Source organism: Schistocerca americana, chromosome 7, assembly GCF_021461395.2.
Source record: "Schistocerca americana isolate TAMUIC-IGC-003095 chromosome 7, iqSchAmer2.1, whole genome shotgun sequence".
Classification (NCBI taxonomy): Eukaryota; Metazoa; Arthropoda; class Insecta; order Orthoptera; family Acrididae; genus Schistocerca; species Schistocerca americana.
This window is the reverse complement of record NC_060125.1, coordinates 161,349,619-161,368,336: the sequence shown is the minus strand read 5'-3', so window position 1 is coordinate 161,368,336 and position 18,718 is coordinate 161,349,619. Positions and strand designations below refer to the sequence as shown.

The following is an 18,718-nucleotide window of genomic DNA, read 5'->3' as shown; positions in this document are numbered from 1 at the left end:
CATCAGTCTCCTAGAACTTCGAATTACTTAAACCGAATTAACCTAAGGGCATCACACACATCCATGCCCGAGGCAGGATTCGAACCTGCGACCCTAGCGGTCGCGTGGTTCCAGACTGAAGCGCCTAGAACCGTCTTTTCGACACATGTGACTGTCTGCCTCTTCACTGCTTGGAATGTTAGTGTCGCTCCAACTGCCAAACGGTAATTACTTTCGCAGTGAAGAGTGTCGTGGTTGCATTTATTAGACGGTGGTATACTTCAGTGTTATAACACAGTCTAATAAACGCTGCCACAATACTCTCTGCTACGAAAGTTTTTACCGCTTGACGGATGGAGCGACACTAACGCTCCAAGTAGTGAAGAGGCAGACAGTCACATGTGTTGAAATGATAACGTTCGTTTTTAATTACTTTCTACTTAATTAACGAAATAGTTAGTAAATTTCCAAGAGACATGGATTTCCATGGAACACTCGTAAAATCATCCGTACCACGCTGATTCAATGACGTAAGCTCCAACTCATTCACGGGGAAATACTTTCGAGTATCAATGACGTAAGCTAAAACTCATTCACGGAGAAATACTTTGGAAAATGCGTATGTTGGCAGCTTATTCCGCTGGAAGCAAGAGAATATAAACATTTTTTTTTTTCATGCATGTAAAATCTATATTTCTGTTGTTAGCTGTTTTACTACGATAGGCACTCTCCTCAACACTTGAACAATTTTTATGGAGTCCATTCATTCGCCGATTCTTACGCTATACTCGGCTTTCTAATGCACGAATAATTTTGTAAATGTGGTTATTTCCCTTCAAAAGCGGATATGTTGATGATTCTTGCCGTTTGAGGTTCAAATTTAGCAACAATTGTGGAGCTCGTTTCCTCTGAGTTGGGAAGCAGTATTGTTGTGTTGCTTTTGACGACTTTTTATCATGTCTGTGTTGTTTTCTCTTAAGCTACAGCTGTGATGGCTTATTTCGTACCTTAAATAATATAGATATTACATTCCGTATAGGTTTCCTACACTCCAAATTCACTAATATGGATGAACGAAACTTGACCTTCTTGGGTAGATATACAACGTCTCTTTGCAAAACACCAGATCTACCAGTACTTACTTGTAATATTTTGTTATGAAAGGTAAACAACATTATTCAATAAACATCTGTACGTTACAAGAAAATGGTAAACTGAATGTCCCGTAATGTACTATTTCGTACCTTACCGGACTCTTTGGAAGGTAAAGAGTGACAACTGTGTCATTTTGTAGTTACCGTCGATTTTGCGGCATATCGTATTCTCCCCATTGTAAAAACTATGTTACAAATCAGTACAAACGTTAGTATTCCCACGCATTCGCTACCGTCTTCGGAACCGTTACTTGCTGACCACCTGGTGCCAAAATGCTTCCAGTGACGTAAAAACTGGAATCTGGCGGTTGAACAGACTTCTTGGCGACGACAAACCAATCCAAAATCAGAAGCTAGATATGAGTATGAAGAAATGAATGGACGGCAATTCAAGAACTCCCAGCGACATCAAGGTAACCTAATGGAAAAGATACACTCCTGAATCAGATACCCACAAAATAAAAAAGTAGTAGGAAAGTTTCATTAGGCTCACACAACACCTGTCCCAACTCCATAAAAAAGACTTAGAAGTAGATTAACTTCCTTTGCTGTTAGGGAAAAGAGGCTTCATAAAAAATATTAGAAGAACAGAAATAAGTCGAACGAAACTATAACTGGTAGAATCAAATGAGGCAATAGATCTTCAAGCTGTTCTACAACATGTACGCCGTTGACCAGGAGGAATGATTAAGTGCCTCAGATGTTGTGTACGGTTCTATACCCAAGATGTGGAAGTAAGCGTGAAGAAAAAAGTATTTTATTTGTAGTGGTGCAATTTGTAATAAGAACACCTGTTTGTAAATAGTACCACGTTGCATCTCTAGACCTGCTATGTTATATCTTTGAAGGTGTAGTAAATTTAGTGACTGACTTTCGGCATATGTGTCTGAGAAAATGGGCCGCACATTATCAGTGTTCCAGTAACCATAAAAATGCTACAAATTGTGCAGTTTATGAGAGCTTAGCCTATTTCAAGCGTAAATTTCATTTTCAGTTGTTATAGAATCTTGAAACGTCAACCATATTTAATAATTCATTGACATCTTAATTTTTATTTCAACAATTGTGATTCGCACTATAGAACTCTTTTACACTTCAATAGTAAATACGGTAGTATCACATTGTTACTTGCAAACTAAGTTGTACACTTACAATTAATATCTGTAGCATTGTTTTTAAGGGTTCCCCAGGAAGGTAAAAATAATTCCGACGTCCTATCGTGTTACGATTTTCACTTTGCACAACATTTTTTCAGCAGCCGTTGTCACATTTTCTGAGTACGTTTTTATAATGACGAGTTGATCGAAAATAAAGCCCTAGTTCAGTTCAAAAACTGCAGTAATGCGGGACTGCAACAACTTCAGTATAGCAAAATTAAAGACACTAGTAGTGTCTTGTGTATAGAAACTGGGGAGGACTGCAGACAGGCCTTCTAACTGTAGAATACAGAATCAGATGAGAAGTCCGGTCAATACAGAATCAACACATGTGTTCATATATTCATTTCGTGCTAAGAAAACGTCTGGGATCACCACAAGCTCGTTAAGGCATGAAGCCGATACCCGCAGCGTGGGGTAGTTTGCTGAGAGAGTGCAGCAGCTTACCTAACTCAGCGACCGCCATCCCGGCGACGAGCAGGAAAAAGGGGACCAGTTGGTGGCGCATGTCTTGCAGAACGTGGAGTGCAGACATCAGGTACGGTCGCACTTATATGTTGCAGCGAATACGCGGCGTCGCGAGGTCATTACGCGTCCCCACTCCGGCGGCGACAACCACTCGACGGCGGCTACAGCTGTTTGCAGGTAACATGCGAACTTACGTAATTATAAGGAAAATGTGTAACATACGTTCAACATCAGTCAAACTATCTGTACGACAATATCAGTTACTGGGCCAGTTACTTACAACGTCGTCCACGCACGCTGATGAATAGTATCTATTGCATTCTTCTCTGAGTAGCCATACATAGTAGTTCTAAAGGAAGGAAGATTTGGTTTAACATCGCGACTTCAATGCGAGATGTCTATAACAGTTTCCACAACGAAACGTTGTCTCGAAACCTGGCAGAAAATCCAAAGAGATTCTGGTCGCATGTGAAGTATCTTAGCGGCAATAAACAAACAATGCCTTCTCTGAGCGATTGCAATGGAGATACTATCGAAGACAGTGTTGCCAAAGCAGAGTTACTAAACACAGTCTTCCGAAATGTCTTCACAAAAGAAGACGAAGTAAATAATCCAGAATTCGAATCAAGAACAGCTGCCAACATGAGTAACGTAGAAGTAAATATCCTCGGAGTAGTGAAGCAACTCAAATCACTTAATAAAAGCAAGCTCAAAAAACATGGTTCAAATGGCTCTGAGCACTATAGCACTTAACTGCTGAGGCCATCAGTCCCCTAGAACTTAGAACTACTTAAACCTAACTAACCTAAGCACATCACACACATCCATGCCCGAGGCAGGATTCGAACCTGCGACCGGAGCGGTCGCTCGGTTCCAGACTGTAAGGCCTAGAACCGTGTGGCCACTCCAGCCAGCAATAAAAGCAAGTCTTCTGGTCCAGACTGTATACCAGTTAGGTTCCTTTCGGAGTATGCTGATGCATTAGCTCCATACTTAACAATCATATACAACCGTTCGCTCGACGAAAGATCCGTACCCAAAGACTGGAAAGTTGCACAGGTCACACCAATATTCAAGAAAGGTAGTATGCGTAATCCACTAAATTACAGGCCCATATCGCTAACGTCGATTTGTAGCAGGATTTTAGAACACATATTGAGTTCGAACATTATGAATTACCTCGAAGAAAACTGTCTATTGACACACAGTCAACATGGGTTTAGAAAACATCGTTCCTGTGAATCACACCTAGCTTTTTATTCACATGAAGTGTAGAGTGCTACTGACAAGAGATTTCAGATCGATTCCGTATTTCTGGATTTCCGGAAGGTTTTTGACACTGTACTACACAAGCGGCTCGTATTGAAATTGCGCACTTATGGAATATCGTCTCAGTTATGTGACTGGATTTGTGACTTCCTGTCAAAGAGGTCACAGTTCGTAGTAACTGACGGAAAGTCATCGAGTGAAACAGAAGCGATTTCTGGCGTTCCCCAAGGTAGTGTTATAGGCCATTTGCTGTTCCTTATCTATATAAACGATTTTGGATACAATCCAAGTAGCCGTCTTCGGTTGTTTGCAGATGACGCTGTCGTTTATCGACTAATAAAGTCATCAGAAGATCAAAACAAACTACAAAACGAATTAGAAAAAATATCTGAATAGTGCGAAAAGTGTCAGTTGACCCTGATTAACGAAAAGTGTGAGGTCATCCACATGAGTCCTAAAAGGAACTCGTTAAACTTCGGTTACACGATAAATCAGTCTAATCTAAAGGCCGTAAATTCAACTAAATACCTAAGTATTACAATTACGAACAACCTAAATTGGAAGCAACGCATAGAAAATGTTGTGGGGAAGGCGAACCAAACACTGCGTTTTATTGGCAGGACACTTGGAAAATGTAACAGATCTACTAAGGAGACTGCCTACGCTATGCTTGTCCGTCCTCTTTTAGAATACTACTGCGCGGTGTGGGATCCTTACCAGATAGGACTGACGGAGTACATTGAAAAAGTTCAAAGAAAGGCAGCACGTTCTGTATTATCGCGAAATATGGGAGAGAGTGTCACAGAAATGATACAGGATTTGGGCTGGAAATCGTTAAAGAAAGGCGTTTTTCGTTTCGACGGAATCTTCTCACGAAATTCCAATCACCAACTTTCTCCTCCGAATGCGAAAATATTTTGTTGACACCGACCTACACAGGGAGGAACGATCACCACGACAAAATAAGTGAAATTAGAGCTCGTATGGAAAGATACAGGTGTTCATTCTTTCCGGGCGCTATACGAGATTGGAATAATAGAGAATTGTGAAGGTGGTTCGATGAACCCTCTGCCAGGCACTTAAATATGATTTGCAGAGTATCTATGTACATGTACATGTACATGAGACGGTGCACAAGCTCGAATTGTGTCAAGGATAGGGAAACAAATAGGCTGTGCCCTTTCCAAGGAACCATCCCGCCATTTGCCTGAAGTGATTTAGGGAAATTACAGAAAATCTAAATCTGGATGGCGGGTGCGGGTTTGAACTGTCGTCCTCCCCAATGCGAATCCACTGTGCTAACCACTTCGCCACCTCGCTCGGTTCTGATTGACTCAACTCGAGCAGATTGTTTTGGCATCACGTAGACGTAACGAAATGACGTCTTAATCAAGAATATCTAACAGATAAATATCATATAACGCTTCATGTTTTTCTGTAGTTACAAGCGGTGTATGCCAGGTTCTTGTTAAGTCATTGTGATTTATCTAAATTACACGTAACTAAGGTCTCTTAAACAACAACTTTACAACAGTACAATCAAATGTCTATAATGACGGTAATATCAACAATTCTATAGTACTATACCGAGAGTGAAGTAACAAATCCAATTAAGGGGAAATGATGATGATGTTTTGTTTATGGGGCGCTCAATTGCGCGGTCATCACCGCCCGTACAAAGTCCCAATTTTTTCACAGTCCAATCTATCCACTTGCACAACGATGATGATGATGATGATGATGATGATGAAATGATGAGGACAACACAAGCACCCAGTCTCCAGGCAGAGAACATCCCCAGCCCGGCCGGGAATCGAACACGTGACCCATTATCCAGAGGTAGCAAGGTTGGCCACTAGACCACGAGCTGCGGACCCAATTAAGGGGAAAAGAACACGAAACATGATTGACAGTTCTGATGATAAATAACACATTTCACATATTAATAAGCAGTGACATATCAAGGAAGAAAAGCTGAACTTTCAAGGCATAACCTTCACTTATAATGCATTCGCAGCAACTCAAATATCCGTTTTCATAACACTGTAAGAATGTGATACAGTTAAAGAACTGTATGCCACTGTGGCTATTGTTTATTTGACATTTGTCAAAAATAATTTTAGTTCTTATATGAGTCGGCAGATCCGAATAACATAAGGCGCAGCAATATGTCACACCACCTATAACCCTCTGTAAGTTTACGACCTCTGGTAAATGCAAACAAGTTTAAAAAGAACTGACTGGAGGTAGTGTAGAAATAATTTTTATTTCACTTGTTTCTTGCATAAATTGGTCTAGGCTATTACAAAATAAAGTAAGTTTATTCCAGGTTTTTTTTACCACTGTGTAAAAGTGTTACGCAAACATTCCAGACCGTAACTCTATAATCTATGTAGTGTTTTTGTCCCCCGTTCTCAAACAGATAGGAAATTTTAACCACGCACTGCTTAAATGGTAGTCCCTGTAGCTGGGGGTTTCAATGTTGCAACGCATTGGAGAAGAAAATTTTTTATCGTGAAATCGATTGAGCTGCGTCATTTTTCCCTGAATTTGTGGTGTGCGTTTCTACTTCGTTCGTGTCTTGACGGAAAAAGTACCTCGCTTGCCACTTTAAGTGGTCCATTGATAGTGACCGGGCCAAATATCTGACGAATTAACCATCAAACGAAAAAACTACAAAGAACGAAACTCCTCTAGGTTGAAGGGGGAAGCTAGATGGCGCTATGACTGGCCCGCTAGATGGCGCTACCATAGGTCAAACGGATATCAACTGCGTCTTTTTTTTTTTTTTAGTAGGAACTCCCATTTTTTTACATATTCGTGTAGTACATAAAGAAATATGAATGTTTTAGTTGGACAACTTTTTACGCTTTGTGATAGATGGCGATGTAACAGTCACAAACGTATAAATAAATGATACCACGTAACATTCCGCCAGTGCGGACGGTATTTGCTTCGTGATACATACCCGTGTTAAAATGGACCGTTTACCAGTTGCGGAAAAGGTCGATATCGTGTTGATGTATGGCTATTGTGATCAAGATGCTCAACGGGCGTGTGCTATGTATGCTGCTCGGTATCCTGGACGAAATCATCCAAGTGTCCGGGCCGTTCGCGGGATAATTATGTTATTTAAGGAAACAGGAAGTGTTCAGCCACATGTGAAACGTCAACCACGACCTGCAACAAATGATGATGCCCAAGTAGGTGTTTTAGCTGCTGTCGCGGCTAATCCTCACAACAGTAGCAAACAAATTCCGTGAGAATCGGGAATCCCATAACGTCGGTGTTGAGAATGAATGCTACATCAACATCGATTGCACCCGTACCATATTTCTATGCACCAGGAATTGCATGTCGACGACTTTGAAAGTCGTGTACAGTTCTGCCACTGGGCATAAGAGAAATTACGGGACGGTGACAGATTCTTTGCACCCGTTCTATTTAGTGACGAAGCATCATTCACCAACAGCGGTAACGTAAACCGGCATAATATGCACTATTGAGCAACGGAAAATCCACGATGACTGCGACAAGTGGAACATCAGCGACCTTGGTGGGTTAATGTAGGGTGCGGCATTATGGGAGGAAGGATAATTGGTCCCCATTTTATCGATGGCAATCTAAATGGTGCAATGTATGCTGATTTATTACGTAATGTTCTATCGATGTTACTACAAGGTGTTTCACTGCATGACAGAATGGCGATGTACTTCCAACATGATAGATGTCTGGCACATAGCTCGCGTGCTGTTGAAGCGGTATTGAATAGCACATTTTATGACAGGTGGATTGGTCGTCGTAGCACCATACCATGGCCCGTGCGTTCTACGGATCTGACGTCCCTGGATTTGTTTCCGTGGGGAAAGTTGAAGGATATTTTCTGTCGTGATTCAACAACAACATCTGACAACATGCCTCAGCGCATTGTCTATGCATGTGCGAACATTACGGAAGGCGAACTACTCGCTGTTGAGAGGGATGTCGTTACACGTATTGCCAAATGCATTGAGGTTGACGGACATCATTTTGACCATTTATTGCATTAATGTGGTATTTACAGGTAATCACGCTGTAACAGCATGCGTTCTCAGAAATGATAAGTTCACAAAGGTACATGTATCACAGTGGTACAACCGAAATCAAGTGTTCAAACATACCTACCTACGTTCTGTATTTTAATTTGAGAAACCTACCTGTTACCAACTGTCCGTCTAAAATTGTGAGTCATGTGTTTGTGACTACTATAGCGCCATCTATCACTAAGCGAAAAAAGTGCTCCAACTAAAACATCTATATTTCGTTATGTACTACACGAATATGTAATAAAAAATGGGGGTTCCTATTTTTAAAGAAACGCAGTTGATATCCGTCTGACCTATGGCAGTGCCATCTGGCGGGCCAACCATAGCGCATGTGGTTTCCTCCTTCAAGCTAGACAAGTTTCGTTTTTTGTAGTTTTTTCGTTTGACGCTTATTTCGTGAGATATTTGGCCCAGTCTCTATCAATGGACCACACTGTATATTTAATTAATGATTTCTGTATGTAAACGTGAGAAATAATACTGAATTAAGTTGACGCTGTATGATTCATGTAAAGGAAATTATATTTTCCAACTTGAAGTAGTGACCATATGGATTAATGTACTGTATAACTCTCTAGAATATTTCATCAGAAAAGTGATTTTCAGTAGGAAGTTTAGATGATCCTAACGTCGGTTATCATAAAGGACTATTGCACCAGACACTTAGGACCGCCCTCTTTATTTAGCATACCCCAGCTCTGCGAAGACAGATCAGGTAAGTCTCAATTCCTTAACATTTCCAGGGTTTTTGATTTACTCAATATGTCAGTGAATTTGCTTCTATAGATCAAGCGTCATGTCCACTATCTCTTACCTGTTGCTCGTCATTCCTCGTCTGTTTTTCCACTAACTGATGAAACATATTGAAAGTAACAACAGCCTTACTGAAAGTGAAAATGCATGACTTGCGAGAGACCCGGATTTGTTCCACTAAGTTATCTTATGATAAGTAAAGTATGAAGGAAGAAAGATATGTTACGTGGTTCAAATGGCTCTGAGCACTATGGGACTTAACTTCTGAGGCCATCAGTCCCCCAGAACTTAGAACTACTTAAACCTAATTGACCTAAGGACATGACACACATCCATGCCCGAGGCAAGATTCGAACCTGCTACCGAAGCGGTCGCGCGGTTCCAGACTGAAGCGCCTAGAACCGCTCGGCCACTCTGGCCGGCGATATGTTACTGTTCGACGTCGAGGTAATCATTTCTGCAATTGTATACCGCTAAGGAAAGAAATCGGCCTTGGCATACACCTGGGGAATGTCCAGCGTTTGCAGGCCTACTGTTCTATGTGCTGCTCCTGCATGCTTCATGAGGTGGTTTAATTCTTACGGCTTTGCATTTACACTAAACATCAAAAATAAAACATCAGCGTACTAAGGAAACATGCTATAATACTGTATTCTGACCGCCCTGATTTTGAGCAAATCTACACTGGCAGAAAAAATCACAACTTAGCAGTTAAGTCCCATAAGATTACACACACATCTTAACATTTTTGGACACATTTCGCGCCAGTCGCATAAGTTTGGCACTAGTAGCGCCACTATGAGGATTCTGATCAGATTTGCTGTAAATACATGCTGTAACGATCTTGAGCATTAGTTTCCTTTGAGATTGGATGCTGTACGTTACTGTTAGTGAAGGATGCCTTTAAGGCGACAAAGACACCTTTGTCAGCACCTCACTGAGTCTGAATGACGTCGTGTAGAAAGGCTACAGAAACTGGGTGCCCCGTCTCCATATAGCAGAAAGACTTGACAGGAATGTAGCCACGTTCACCCACATATCGCTACTGCAACCCAACATGCTCTAAAAACAGTCGACATGTCACTTTGGCCTCCTCGATCACCAGATCTGTCTCCAGTCGAGAACATATGGGACATCATCGGAAAACAAGTCCAGAGTTATTCACAAACAGCATTAAACCCTCCCTGTATTGACCGACCAAGAGCAATAGGCATGGAACTCCATCCCACAAACTGAAATCCGGCAACTGTACAACACAGCGCATGCACGTTTGCATGCTTACATTCAACATTCTGACGGCTACACTGCTTATTAATGCAGCAGTGTGTCACATTTACAATGGCTTATCCCGCGCTTACATTAACATGTGATCTTGCAATATTAATCACTTAAATACTTCGCCTGTCGGTGTATGCAACACGAAAATCCAGTTTTGTTCTGTTTCTAATATGTTCATTATTTTACTAGCACAGGTCCTCCTCCAGACTGTCGTAGATTGCACAGGGTGAGTCACTTGAGATGTAATACCCATTTTATTTTGTGTACGGCTACACATATCGAAACGCGGTTTTCGGCAAATGTTAGAGCGTCGAGGGGTACGTTTTTCTTTCTTTTTTTTTTGTTTTTTTGTTAATGTTCTTAGCACTGGTACCAACGGAGATAGTGAAGCAAGTATGTTTTTTTAAATGGAACCATATACTTTTTGTGGTGTGCGTACTGTAAGGCCTTCAGTGCACACACCATCAGATTATTTGACTTGTCGCTCTAACGAAGTAGGCGAGTGTCAGCAATATGTCTCGTGGTCTTATCGTGGCGTGGTTATCTTCTGCCGTTAGGTCAGACGATAGAAATGCCACTTGCACACTTAGAGTAGCAGATTGACGGTGACCAACTTTAAACAGAACTTGATTAATTTTCACACACATTTATTAATATAATAACAAGCATAAAAATTACTTAACTTGGTTCTGGATGCTATTTACAATTGACATTCTGAAGTTCCTTTGGTATTGGTACGTTAATCTTATTCTCACATATATCTCTGATACTTGCCAAAAGTGTCTATACATTTATCTTCATGGCTATGTACAGGAATATGATAATCGTATTAGGCACAGACTGAAACTTGACTATAGACTGGTACAGACAAATGTAGAACTCGTACAAACTGGTACAGACTAATGCAGACTGGTACAGACTGGTGCAGACAAATGCAGACTGACTAATCAGAGGTCTGTACACTTGTAATAATACCTTGCGCATTTATGTATCACTGCGCGAGTGTGATTCGCGAGGAGAAAAGGTTCTACGTTAGCAGCAATCTCATTGTCTGCGTTACGTATTAATACGCGGATCGGCGGAAGCAGAATTTGGTCTGTCTCTATAACAGCGCCATCTCGAGTGTGGAGACGGACGAGCGCTGCGCCTACGCTGTTGTGCTTAGCGGGGCTCGCTCTAGTGGGAAAGTTGTGTACGCGCTGACTGGCTCAAATGGCTCTGAGCACTATGGGACTTAACTGCTGTGGTCATCAGTCCCCTAGAATTTAGAACTACTTAAACCTAACTAATCTAAGGACATCACACACATCCATGCCCGAGGCAGGATTCGAACCTGCGACCGTAGCGGTTACGCGATTCCAGACTGTAGCGCCTAGAACCGCACGGCCACTCCGGCCGGCTACGCGCTGACTACGCGGAACTATGTACACAACACTTTTTAATTGCTTTTGATATCGGTTGAGAAGACAGTTACAGTGACATAGCATGACATAGAGTTTGTTAATGTTGAATCCTGTCGCAAAAAAAATCGCAAAATGTCCTAGAATATGAGAGAACGGTGACCGGAATCGGCATTTGCGATGCAAACATCGCCAAGAAGAACTCTCATGCTATTCTGTCCGATGTCAACACATTTGCCGGTTGACTTGTCTGCACTGCAGGCCGCTCATATCTTCTTCAACGTTCGTTGCGTGCAGACATATACACCAATGAGGAGAATTGGATATACTACTTTTATGTGGTGAATGTGAAAGAAGTGCCGCAAAAACACTACAGTGGTATAGGGCTGTCTATCCAGTTCGCCAACATCCGATGCGCCAGGCAACTGCACGATCATTAACATGCTAGTGCGGACAGACTGCCTGAATGTCAAAGACAGAACAAGAAAAGAGGTTGCAACACAAAGGAGCTGTTCCGGCTACGACGCTAATTAATCCGCACAGTGGACGAGACATATTGCCAAGGAATGTGGAATCAGACAGATTCGCATCCTGCTTCGACGGAATTTCCATCCCTCTCACCTGTCACTACATCAGGCACTCGACGACCGTGATTTCGTACGTCGAACAGGATTTTGTTGGTTTGCTCTACAGTAACTGAGGGACGACCCTACGTTTTCCCAACGAGTGCTCTTTACCCCTGAAGCTACGTTTACTAACCACGCTTAAGTAAATTTACACAACATACACGGGCAGCCGAAAATCCACACTGTCTTCGTCAGGTGCAACATCAACGGCAGTGGTGCGTAAACGAATGGTGAGGCATCATAGGAAATTACATTGTGGGACCCTACTCCATCTCAGGCGTTCTAGATGGACATTCGTAAGCACACTTTCTGGCAAATATTCTGCCGGTTCTTCTAGGGAGCTACCACAGGGTATTCGACAGTGTACGTAGCTGCAACACGATGGCTGTCCAGCTTACTAGTCCCGCGTTGCAACGCAAATACTGAATGAGAACTTTCCTGGACGCTGGATAGGACAAAATTCTGTTGTCTAATTGCCTGCGATGTTCCGGATTTGACTCCTCTCGATTTCTTTCTTTAGGGAGCACTCAAAGATGTAGTCTATGGCCAGACGATATGTATCGTGGAATCGACAGTGCGTGCTCTATCATATTGTGGTGTCACCGCCAGACACCACACTTGCTAGGTGGTATCCTTTAAATCGGCCGCGATACGTTAGTATACGTCGGACCGGCGTGTCACCACTATCAGTGATTGCAGACCGAGCGCCGCCACAGGGCAGGTCTAGTCTAGAGAGACTCCCTATCACTCGCCCCAGTTGTACAGCCGACTTTGCTAGCGATGGTTCACTGACTACATACGCTCTCATTTGCAGAGACGACAGTTTAGCATAGCCTTGAGCTACGTCATTTGCTACGACCTAGCAAGGCGCCATATTCAGTTACTATGTCTTCTGAACAGATAATATTGTGAATCATGTACTGTCAATAGCGACGTTCATCATTAATGGATTAAAGTTAAGTATCAAACTAATTATGTCCGCTTTCTGAATTCTCATTTCTTGTCATGTTCCAGACCTCACGTCAGTACAGCTCTTTCCTCCTCACGCCAGCCTGCGTGAGCTAAAACGCGTGCATTTCGGCCTCCTCTCGTAACACGGTGTTGGCTCTTAGGCAACGCAACACATATCATCCACTATATTTATATCGTTCATCGTTCTTTCGAAAAGCGATTGCAAATGTGCCTTTCAGTTCATGGCCAACAGTTTGTAAATATGCCTAAATAAAGGATAAAGCTATTTTTTGGAAGACAAAATTTATTTTATGTAATTTGGGTAGTTACCATATCATTGTTAATAAATTGTTTATTTCATTTACGTGTGTACGTGGTAACATTGTCATTTTGCACTTACGTTCAGCGTGAAACGACGTTTCGTTAAGAAAGATATTTATTTTGCGGTGGACAGGTGGTCACTAAGGTATTATTAATAAAATGTTTTGTTCAACGAATGTATCCCTTGTGATATAATATGGAGCCGTGTAGGTGGAGAAAGTTGTTCGACAGCATGTATTTTACCTCTAAGAAGCACACAGCCACGTACAGGAAAAGAGGAGTTCAATTTATCTATTTTATACAGTAGTTGTCTTTTGCAACGTATAAGGCATCCCTATTTTTGAATAAGGACCTGTTGATTTCTCTGTTTCAGGTCACGTAAATTTGGAGGATGCACAAATGTGAAATAGTTTTTCTAGGCCGTTTGTGATACGCTAGATTCTATCCATGTCGTATTTCCACATACATCATTCGTAGGTGAACCTGCATCTGGGTCGTAAGTTGGTTCAAGGGGAAAAAAAGCTTTATTATCGTAGCGCAGGCCTACCTTACGGTGTACAACAACGCAGCCTGATCCGAGAGGCCTGCTTGGAAGTGTTTTGCACAGAAATGCCGTTTCCGGCCACAGTGCTCTCACACCCTAGGATATTTCTCGAATTTTTTACGACAGATTTCAGCGTCAACATTAACAAACGTTATATTACTGTAACTTTCTTCTCAAAATCTATCGGATGTTATTGTAAAAGGTACACTGTTCCATTTAAGAAAAACGTTGTTACTTCAACATCTGAGCTGATACTCGCCCAAAAAGCATTAACCAAAGAATAACGTATGTGCCCATCGACGCTCTAACATTTGCCGAAAACCACGTTTCGATAGGTGTCACCGTTCAAGAAATACACTCCTGGAAATGGAAAAAAGAACACATTGACACCGGTGTGTCAGACCCACCATACTTGCTCCGGACGCTGCTAGAGGGCTGTACAAGAAATGATCACACGCACGGCACAGCGGACACACCAGGAACCGCGGTGTTGGCCGTCGAATGGCGCTAGCTGCGCAGCATTTGTGCACCGCCGCCGTCAGTGTCAGCCAGTTTGCCGTGGCATACGGAGCTCCATCGCAGTCTTTAACACTGGTAGCATGCCGCGACAGCGTGGACGTGAACCGTATGTGCAGTTGACGGACTTTGAGCGAGGGCGTATAGTGGGCATGCGGGAGGCCGGGTAGACGTACCGCCGAATTGCTCAACACGTGGGGCGTGAGGTCTCCACAGTACATCGATGTTGTCGCCAATGGTCGGCGGAAGGTGCACGTGCCCGTCGACCTGGGACCGGACCGCAGCGACGCACGGATGCACGCCAAGACCGTAGGATCCTACACAGTGCCGTAGGGGACCGCACCGCCACTTCCCAGCAAATTAGGGACACTGTTGCTCCTGGGGTATCGGCGAGGACTATTCGCAACCGTCTCCATGAAGCTGGGCTACGGTCCCGCACACCGTTAGGCCGTCTTCCGCTCACGCCCCAACATCGTGCAGCCCGCCTCCAGTGGTGTCGCGACAGGCGTGAATGGAGGGACGAATGGAGACGTGTCGTCTTCAGCGATGAGAGTCGCTTCTGCCTGGGTGCCAATGATGGTCGTATGCGTGTTTGGCGCCGTGCAGGTGAGCGCCACAATCAGGACTGTATACGACCGAGGCACACAGGGCCAACACCCGGCATCATGGTGTGGGGAGCGATCTCCTACACTGGCCGTACACCACTGGTGATCGTCGAGGGGACACTGAATAGTGCACGGTACATCCAAACCGTCATCGAACCCATCGTTCTACCATTCCTAGACCGGCAAGGGAACTTGCTGTTCCAACAGGACAATGCACGTCCGCATGTATCCCGTGCCACGTGCTCTAGAAGGTGTAAGTCAACTACCCTGGCCAGCAAGATCTCCGGATCTGTCCCCCATTGAGCATGTTTGGGACTGGATGAAGCGTCGTCTCACGCGGTCTGCACGTCCAGCACGAACGCTGGTCCAACTGAGGCGCCAGGTGGAAATGGCATGGCAAGCCGTTCCACAGGACTACATCCAGCATCTCTACGATCGTCTCCATGGGAGAATAGCAGCCTGCATTGCTGCGAAAGGTGGATATACACTGTACTAGTGCCGACATTGTGCATGCTCTGTTGCCTGTGTCTATGTGCCTGTGGTTCTGTCAGTGTGATCATGTGATGTATCTGACCCCAGGAATGTGTCAATAAAGTTTCCCCTTCCTGGGACAATGAATTCACGGTGTTCTTATTTCAATTTCCAGGAGTGTAAAATCAGTGTTACCTCCTACGTGACTCACCCTGTGTATTTCCCTTACACGTCAGTTATGTTATTATTCTCTCCTGCTATAAAATTCTCCGTTAATAACATAGATATTTCTAATTTAAGAAGTACTAAGTAAAATCACTCTTGGCGGTGTCACTCGGGAGGTTAAGAACGGTTATTTTCACGTCTAAAGTGCACAGTATTTGCCTTACTTACAGTTTATGGATATAATGAAACTAGCTTGGTGCTTGAGTCAGCCATTGGAGGAATGCAGTGTGTGGAATAAAACGAGAGCAAGTATGACGCAGGGCCGGTGCGTATTTGGCTCTATACTGTGTCTCGTAGCCGGCCGGTGTAGCCGTGCGGTTCTAGGCGCTTCAGTCTGGAACCGCGTGACCGCTACGGTCGCAGGTTCGAATCCTGCCTCGGGCATGGATGTGTGTGATGTCCTTAGGTTAGTTAGGTTTAAGTAGTTCTAAGTTCTAGGGGACTGATGACCACAGATGTTAAGTCCCATAGTGCTCAGAGCCATTTGTGTCTCGTATCGGTGTGGCGAGTTCCGTTACATGTCGCCACTCACTAGCAACCTCATGCAGGGCACCGTTGCTGGACCACACACCTGAAGGCGTGTCAACACGGCGCAAGGCGGGCCCTCCAGAAGGCGGTAAATTAGACACCCACAAACTCGCCACTGAAAGATTTATGCCGTTACCGGCTCTAAACAAGAAGCGTGTTAAACTCTCTAAAGTATTTAAATGCTTTTCTGAAAATGTTTGGAAATAAGCAGCATCGGTTTTGAAAATATATCAGTGATCAAATTAGAAGATTGAAGATTATTACATTTCCTTCAACTGCAAACATTGTACGTTATAGGATCTACAGTTTACAGCTTTATTTAATAATGGTCAATTTAGACGTTTTATTATTTGTAGAGCGGTAAGAGAACGATCCCAGATTCATGGTCACTCTGATGTGGGCTGGGAATGAGCCCTAGTTCAAGGTCGCCGACATGTAGCCCAGAATGTCACATAGAATATCATGAGGCGGTTGAACATTTTATCTTCAAGGGCACCCCCTCCACATCACCTAGGGAAACTCCAGCAATTGCAAAATGTAGCCGCTTACGTGCTGCAGCCACTATCAACGCTGACGCCACCTTTTGGCCAATTATAAATGAAGGTCACCCACCTACTGCGCCAGTTTGGGCCCCAGAATCAAGGTCACCTACCTCGATTCCCATCCTCTAGGGAAATACAGCACTTGTGCTTGGCACTCCATAGTGAAAGTATCAGAGTTTTTGTCTTTGTAAAAGATAATAGGCACATAACAAAATTTTGGTTTACTGACAATAATTTATTTAAGATACAGCGTTCATTGAATGCTAAACCAGCATTAACATGTTCCGATCTATCAGCTCTCACAGAAAGCATGGTGTTAGTTAAGCTGCTTCCACAACACACAGGATGGTTGAAATAAAAGACAGAGGCACTGTTTCTTATTAACAAAGATGTAAAAGACATTGCAACATATGGAAACTAGAAGAATTTGCAGCGTTGTGGAGCGTTTCCAAACAGCTATCTGAAGGTGATGACCTCTACATTTAAAATCGTCTTCCACAGTGACAGGATAGCAGATACCTCAATGTTGCATTTTAGAAGAGACTAAGAGCATTGATTCCTTATATTGGCGGGGCATACCGCACGTAGGTGTATGATCACTGTTTAGGTGCCCCAGTTGGCAGTCATTATCACTGCCAAATCTTAGAATACTGCATCTTCCATTTTTATCAGCGAGTTTTCACGCCAGTTTATCTTTGAGAGGGCCAGGGAGGGATAGGTTGAGGGGTGGGGTGGGGGGTGCGGAGGTTGTACATCTGTTGGTGGCATTTTGCACTAGTTCAGTCGATCTCTGCATATCAAGGTGAGCACACACACGAAAATTTTTCAACAAGACAACACATCTGATCTGCATCAGTGTAATTATGTAATTAGGGAATATAGTTGCTGGACACAGCAGTACTTGCTCCTTTCAGTCTAATTGATCAGCTCAGACTGAGCATTTCCCGCCATTTCTTCAGATGTTGGAGGATAGGGAGGGGAGGATACGATAGTGGCTGAGCATTCCCTGCCAATTTCCAATAATAGCTCAGTATAGACCAAGTCTTTTTCCCACCAGTTTCGAGAAGGGGGAGGGAAGGAGAGTAGGAGATTATCCAGTGAGATTCGAGAGAAGAAGGTGAGGGTATGGGTGTGGGGTTTCTCAGAAGGACTGACTGACCCCAGGGGGACATATATCTGCACCCATCCATTAGCATTCCCCTGAATGTATGCAACCTCCACTAACTAAATGTGCCAGTACCAGCTGTACCCTATGATATGGCTTTTGCACCACTTGTTAGCAGCAGACACAGTGGCTGTGCCAAAGACTGAGACGGCGTGGAGTTTTACAATTATTTACTGAACTTTCTTTACAATTTCTCCCTCATCGTCGCTGCCCGCCCTGCGGATCCCACTGATCGCACTCGGGAGCCTCAGGCCACCAGTGCTCCGCTGAAGCCAGGATGCCCTGTGGTTGAGATGAACTCTTCGCCGCTCGACGACCCCAGTACGGGCACGCCCACGGAGCCGCGTCGCCGTGAGGTCAGCTGCCGACGCCTGCTGGGAAGCCGTCAGTCGCGATGTCCACGAGGTCCCATCATGGACGGACCACGCGCCGTGGGGCCGGGTTGCCGTGAAGTCCGGGCGTCAGTCCCTGGCGGCGCCTGTGACCAAGACCGGTCCTGCTGGAAGTTCTCGCTGTAGTTAGTCAGCCATGGTGCTGACCGAACTCGGGATGACCTCCAGAGCTGAAGTTCACATCTGGCGGCGAATGGATGACTCCTGCGAGCTGAAACAGACTTCCAGTATCGTCACCTACGAAGATTGAACATTCGGACATGGACCACGTCCGTCCTCAGATCCGAAC

General features: G+C 43.9%; 1 protein-coding gene across 1 annotated transcript in view; it reads right to left on the bottom strand.

The window, feature by feature from the left end:
* Positions 1–2,804, bottom strand: part of LOC124622580 (putative beta-carotene-binding protein) — a 101,694-nt gene extending 98,890 nt beyond the window's left edge. Inside the window, exon 1 of the mRNA XM_047148328.1 lies at positions 2,738–2,804. Coding sequence (XP_047004284.1) covers positions 2,738–2,798 — 61 coding nt within the window. The 5' untranslated portion in view covers positions 2,799–2,804. The remainder of the gene's footprint in view (positions 1–2,737) is intronic.
* Positions 2,805–18,718: the final 15,914 nt, after the last annotated feature.